At 40.6% G+C, this 6,774-nt stretch overlaps 2 protein-coding genes across 2 annotated transcripts in view; both read right to left on the bottom strand.

Moving 5' to 3' along the window:
• The window catches only part of LOC146686290 (beta-1,4-galactosyltransferase galt-1-like), a 58,940-nt gene extending 52,613 nt beyond the window's left edge, over window positions 1-6,327 (bottom strand). Inside the window, exon 1 of the mRNA XM_085442173.1 lies at window positions 6,223-6,327. The gene's annotated coding sequence lies outside the window, so the exon portion shown is untranslated. The remainder of the gene's footprint in view (window positions 1-6,222) is intronic.
• LOC146686292 (beta-1,4-galactosyltransferase galt-1-like) lies at window positions 30-3,990 on the bottom strand. Its single transcript, XM_085441115.1, has 4 exons — window positions 2,884-3,990; window positions 1,585-1,915; window positions 1,326-1,501; window positions 30-1,229 (listed from the first exon to the last, which is right to left on the bottom strand). Exons 1-4 carry the CDS (start codon window positions 3,486-3,488, stop codon window positions 998-1,000), a joined length of 1,344 nt encoding a protein of 447 aa, XP_085297241.1. The 5' UTR covers window positions 3,489-3,990; the 3' UTR covers window positions 30-997.
• Window positions 6,328-6,774: the final 447 nt, after the last annotated feature.

A 6,774-nucleotide genomic window follows, 5' to 3' on the forward strand; every position in this document is an offset into this window, starting at 1 on the left:
ACCGGGGTGCAACGCAGGAAAATTAAAAATAAGGCAAAAACACACGAGAAAAAACTAATACGGACTTCCACAAAAATAATCCCAAGACGAGATTTAAAGCAAGATACGACATTTATTTACATCACCAAACACAAGGCGCCAAACTATTTACAACGGGGGGGGGGGAAGATCGCAACCATGACATACAGAAACACAGGGCTTAAATACATAGAAGGAGCAATTAGGGAATGGACCACAGGAGGGAAACACAGCTGGGGCAAATTAGACCTGACGAGACAAGGAAATGTAAACTGAACACTAAGATAACACAGACTTTCAAAGTAAAACAGGAAACACATAACAGTCACGCCAAAACAAAACGCCTAAAACAATACACTGCCAACGCCGAACCGTAACAACTTACTCAGAATATTTAGCAAGATTTCCTGGACTTCGTTTTTTTGTACTTCTTCCAGCTACACTGAAAAGCACCAGTCATCTCTTTTTGTAAACTGCTACAGTTGTCACATGAGTGTAAGAGGTAACATGTCAGTGTTGGGTTCATAATTTGCTTTTGCATCAAGTGGTTTCTTTTATCTAAGTTTTGTATCCATATCTCAAAATCTGTGACAACCAATCAAAAAAACAGCAATTCCCCCGGGGGCTGAGTGGAGCAATCAACCACCTGTGTTGAAATCGGAAAATAGCCAATGTGTTGAAAATGCTTATGATTGTGTGCTCTGGCACAATCATAAGCATTGATTGCTACTGACAACAAGAAATAAAACCGTTTGCTTTATAATTATATTGATATTTAATGTTACTTGTAGCCAGACTCAGAGTGTTAATGATGGCTAATTTTAATATGCAGCATTGTGATAAGCAAAAATAGAGTGGACTTGGGAAGGAAAGACATTATTTCAGGCTGGCACATGCCACCCCTGTAGGTCAGCCTGTGTTTTGTTGACCAGCTTTTTTCTCCTAAAACTTCAGTATTTGCGTTTCTGTCCATCATCTATCAGTTTTGCGTCTCTGATCTCAGCAGCTCTGCTCTCTGCAGCACCTTGATCACATTGGGGAGCAGTTTGTCTTTAAAGTCCCACAGTCGAGTGTCCACATGAAGCCGATCAAGTGGTGGATCGGTCGGAGTCCTGATTGGCGAGTGAATGATCCGACAGACGTCTGGTGGAACCTTGAACTTTGTTGCAGACATCATAAGCACATCATGCACTGAGGTCTGCTGCACTGCTCTGTAGGTGCATAAATACATGGACAATCACACAATGCCTCAGGGTTAAATGAATGCTAGTGCCGAACACTCAACCATTTTTCCCATTATAACCCACCTTGGCTGAACTATTAACTTGTGTGGATGGTAAATATTTCTGTTAGGCTCCTCTCTGTAGATATGCACCATAATATCAAAGCCTGGCACCCCATTCCATTCAGGCAGGGGTCCCCATTTACTTTGATTAAAAGTCTTCTTGGGATAGGTATGGTTCTCAATGAGAAATACTCCTGTCTGTAGAAGAACAGTTTAGGTTTGACAGGTGCAGGAAGGACATTTGAAATTTTTTTTTAGAAATGCTTAGAAAAAAATGTTACATTTGGATTCTGATTTTGGAGCATGTTCATCAAAGACATCAGATCTTTGTGCTGGTATGGCATTATAATCTCATCAATGTCATTCAACAGGACGTAGCGGGAACGCTCCATTGATCTGTAAATGCACTCATTAAGTGTGGTCAGCTGGCCAAAGTAGTGCACGTCTCCTCCATGCTCTGAGTGAAGCCAGCCACGAGATGGATTCAGATGCTTGTCAATGGGCCAAGGAACCATTTCCACAAAGCCCTCGTCGCTGTAACTCTGCAACAGGCGGTCGAGCTCTGGACCACAGCTGGTGTTATAGATCACCACTCTGTTCACACCCAGCAACCTGGGGCAAAGTAACAGGTTTAAAGCCTTTCATTAGTTTACTCATGCCTTTGTTATTTATTGCATTTAGCTTACAAAAATGCATTCATATCACACAGGGGAGTTAAGAAGTATACATATAACAAATAACTGGAAATGCAGAGATTTTTTGTTTGAGACGACATTTGACTTTAAAGCCACAGAAAGGCTAGTTAGGTTTAGGGGCCAGCTTCTAAAGGAAAACATTTACACAACATTATAAGGAAGTCTATATCCTGATACATGATACAGTATCTAAGCCCTCCTTTATGGATGGTTTAGATACTGGTAGATTTAGGGGTTAGGATGTTTTGTGTGGCCTCAGTCAAATGTGGCCACATTTGGATAAAAAAGACAAACAAAAAACAAAACAAAAATAAAGAAAGTAGTGCTGTCACCGTTAATCTCGTTAAAATGACGTTAACGCCATACCCACATTAATGGGGCAAATCTCCATTAGTCAGGAGAGCCTGGACATCGCTAACGTGTTAACAAGCTAACCACGCTAACACGTTGACACCATGCAGCCCCACGCACGAGGTGAGCCGCGTTAACTGGCTAATGGAGATTTGCCCCATTAATGTGGGTATGGCGTTAACGTCATTTTAACGAGATTAATGCTGGCAGCAGAAAAAGAAAAAAGAAAAAACATGGGTGGGGAAAACTCCATCATTTTTATACAGTCTATGCTCCACACTTACATGTGCAGATGCACATTTAAATATCTATCAGCACCTGCTACATTTCAAAACTTCTAATACTGGAAATATTCACTTTGGTGAGAATGTCAAAGACTCTGAAGTCAAGCCAACGTTATCCTCCGCTCTTGAATACAGAAGTAGAAACACCACTGAAGAAATCCAGGAGCTTTACAATTAACAGCAACCGTTACACAGAGGTTTTGCTGCATAGGTTTCACTCTGTAGCTTGTAGTGCTGTTACTGTACTCACCTGTACATTTCCAGAGTCTCTGCAAACTGAAGCACATTGTTGTAGTCGCCAAACAGATTAGAGATGCAGACTGTGAAGTCAAACTTCATGTTTTCTTCCTTTTGCCTGTCGCTCTTTTGGTTTCTTATAGGAAGCCAGGTAGAGTCAGATGCACTTTCTTTGTCTGGTGTAGTCAAGAGAGTGACACGTGTAGCTTTGCAGTTCTGAGGAATCTGACACATGACGTCCGTAGTGGCGAAGGGAAAACCAAAGTGATCAGAATGTTGTAAAATTGTTGCTGGAGTGGTTTTACTTAAAACATTTGTGCAGCAAAAAACGCAGTGAAGGGGCTGTATGGAGTCTCTCTTAAATATGCCAATGATGCGTATATCCAAATCCTTCACTCTCTGGTCCACGTATGCTGACACCAGTAAGTGCTTGGTATTTTTGAGCGGGGTGATGGTCTGCTCAGATATTCCCAAGGAGCAAACACCCGCAGGCCCAGATGGTTTTGGGATGGATTTGTTGTTGTTGTTTGGCAAATTCACATTGAATAGAAGAATGAAGATTAATGCAACAATCAAGGGGAGAGCCAGCTTCTTTTTGAGAGATGTTGCTGCATCCATCCAGCCAGTGCAGATTAAGCTAATTTCCAACCTGAGGAGAAGGTGTAGAATCACAATTACAAAGAGAAATGTAAAAATTCCTTAGAAATTTGCTTTCTGCGATGTTTGTGGAACATCAACAAACCTGTTTTCAAACTTTATATTTCATTTAAGTAGCCACTTTGATGTTGTAGGAGCCATTTTTGGGTTAATACCTTATGTTGCCGCTAAAGGTCACATTTTTTTGTTTTCGTATGGTTGGTTCATGTAAAGGTATTTAAGGTAGATGCACGTAATCAGCATCAGGTGTGTTGTTAATCGTAAGAAGGCACACAGTTTGTGACCACTGCGCTGTTATGTTAAAATGATGTTGGAATAAAGACCAAAAGGACAAGATAAGTACTGCTGGAGTTATTGGACTGTTTAATTAATTCATGCATACCAGTGACATCGCGTCACCCCCCGTTAATTCAATTCAATTCAATTTTATTTATATAGCGCCAAATCACAACAAAAGTCGCCTCAAGACGCTTTATATTGTACAGTAGATGCAGAGAAAAGCCCAACAATCATATGACCCCCTATGAGCAAGCACTTTGGCGACAGTGGGAAGGAAAAACTCCCTTTTAACAGGAAGAAACCTCCGGCAGAACCAGGCTCAGGGAGGGGCGGCCATCTGCTGCGACGGGTTGGGGTGAGAGAAGGAAAACAGGATAAAGACATGCTGTGGAAGAGAGACAGAGATTAATAACAGATATGATTCAATGCAGAGAGGTCTGTTAACACATAGTGAGTGAGAAAGGTGACTGGAAAGGAAAAATTCAATGCATCATGGGAATCCCCGGAAGCCTATTGCAGCATAACAGAAAGTGTGCTTCGGATGAAGCACGAGAAGATTGTACTATGAAAAAAGAATGTATTTAAAAGTTTTTAATTTGCTAAGCAAATAAGCTCCTCAGAAACACCACTGTGTTTGAGCAGGAACAGGAAGTGATAACAAACACCTCAGTGGCCTTAAGAAAGCTCACCTGTGTCCCAGGATACTAGTCAATGTCAACCACTGTACTATTGAGAGCATTCTCACCAACGGCATATCAGTGTAGTACAACAATTTTACCACAGATGGTTAAATAACACTAAACCAGATGGTAAAAAAAATTGCCCAATGTATCACTGGCACTCATTTGGCCAGCACAGCCCACTGAATGGTCATTAATCAATGGGCTTTGATTAGTGCTAGTTGATCAATGGTCATGACAATTTGCAAATTAATGATCAAGGAACTGACCTCACAGCTTATTGTTCATTCAGTGGACTAGTTTCAGTCATTGTGCAAATGTACTGTTTATAAGGTTGGGGAAACCTGCAGTCAGCTGAGACTAAAGAAGTCACTTGGATGAGTGACGATTCTCCCACTGAAAGCACTACGTCCAGATCAACAGAATCAACCTTTTGGGATATACTTACCTGGATGATTGAGCATGCATCAAGATACCCATTTCTTTATTTGCAAGTTCACCATATAATTGATTTGGCAGATTTTTACACAAAAGTTAACTTTTTTACAAAACATGTAAACCACAACATTATAGAGCTAAAGAGTGTCCTTGAAGAAAGAAAGAAAAAACGTAAATCCTATTAAACAAGTTAGTTTAAGAAAATGGAATATGACCTGATATTGTTTGACTTATTGAGTTCTTTTGCAGCACCAAATATCAATAAGATTCACTTTAACTTCCATTTTGAATCCCCCTTCAGTTTTCTGTAGACAACCCATACTAGACGCTCCTTTACAAAATCAAGGGACCCTGTGGTAGAACTTGACCTAAGTGGCTAAAGAAGGGCAGGAGACAGATCCTGTCCAGTGTAGTGAGCGATTTATTTACCATTTTTGTGACCAAACAATATTGACAAAAAGAAATAAGAAACTCAACTCCATAGTTAACTCAGTTCAAATAAACATAACTGAACTTTTTGTGGACCACACTCCCTTCCCTTTTTTAATTCTTTCACTTCTTATTAGTACATGGCCCAAGAGTTGCCACCAGTCCACTCTGAGGCCTTCCCCAAACCGCAGCTCAATTCATGTTTAAGCCTTTTGCCTTTATCGATAAAAAAAACTGTCAAATATAAAATGAGGACGTGGGCCCAGCTAGCGAAACAGCAATGGTCACTGAGTTTTGTCCTTACAGTTTATCCTCAGACAAAAAATGATTAATCCTGAGGGCAAAACATTCAAACCAGTCTGACAAAGAACCAAAAACAGTTGCATCCTTATCCCCAGGCCCAGGTTATGATGCCACAAGAGCAATGCCTTTTCTTCTTTTCCCCACATTATGACTAAGATGATCAACAGCGACCCTCAGGACCAGTAGCGGTTTTAGATACGGGCGACACCTGCGGTTGCCCGGGGCGGCATCGTGGTGGGGGGCGGCATCACGGGCATCGACAAAAAAAAAATGCTCGTACTCATGCTGCCCCGACGTCAGCCAGCGCATATTGGGAATGGCATAGGCACCGATTGGTTTATCGCCCATTTGCTGGGAGTAAGGGCAAAGACTGTGCAGTGAAAAATAAAGTGTTAAACAGTAAAGAAGAGTCGAATAGAGATTTAAGTGGTATCGACTCGGAAATAGATCCAGTTTAAAGCATCGAATTAAGGCAATGAGTAGAAACTTAGCTCTAACAGAAATCGGACACGCATTATAAGAACGTTTGTATTAGTTTTAATACTCCATTGAAATATTATATTTACCGTTAATTAACTTGAGGAAGCGGTGTAGTCAGGGCGTTCCTCCTGCTGTTGTTCGAGAGACGACAGATGCATCTCCGTTTATTTCCTACTGCGCCTAGTAACTGATTTTACTACCTCGCCCGCAACGCGTAGACGGAAAAAAAAAAAAACAGAAATAATGGCTTGTGGTGTTCTGTGTATCACGTCGCACTCGTTTCCTTCGCGATATCTTTTCAGGCAGTAACTACTTTCATTTTACACGAATATTTTATATTTTACTCCACACTTCTGGGTAGATTTTGATGACGTTTATAATATATTTGAGTGGATTCTAGTGCATTTAAATTGTGTCAGTCCATTGTAACTGTGTTCTCATAGTGCAGTGCATTACAAAAATGACATTTTACATATCTGTGGTAAGATTTTGAACTGTTTTGAACAGATCAGCAGAAGTCAGGCAAAGATCGTCTTATATAACTGAATGTTTAAAAAAACAAAAATCCACTCAAATCACATAATCATGTGCATAATATTCCTATTTTTCAACTGTAACTGTGGTTTTGTAACAGGAGG

The sequence above is a fragment of the Copadichromis virginalis genome, linkage group LG19 (genome assembly GCF_057382275.1).
Source record: "Copadichromis virginalis isolate Kocher_CV1m ecotype Utaka linkage group LG19, C_Virginalis_male_GT1.1, whole genome shotgun sequence".
In the NCBI taxonomy this organism is placed as follows: domain Eukaryota; kingdom Metazoa; phylum Chordata; class Actinopteri; order Cichliformes; family Cichlidae; genus Copadichromis; species Copadichromis virginalis.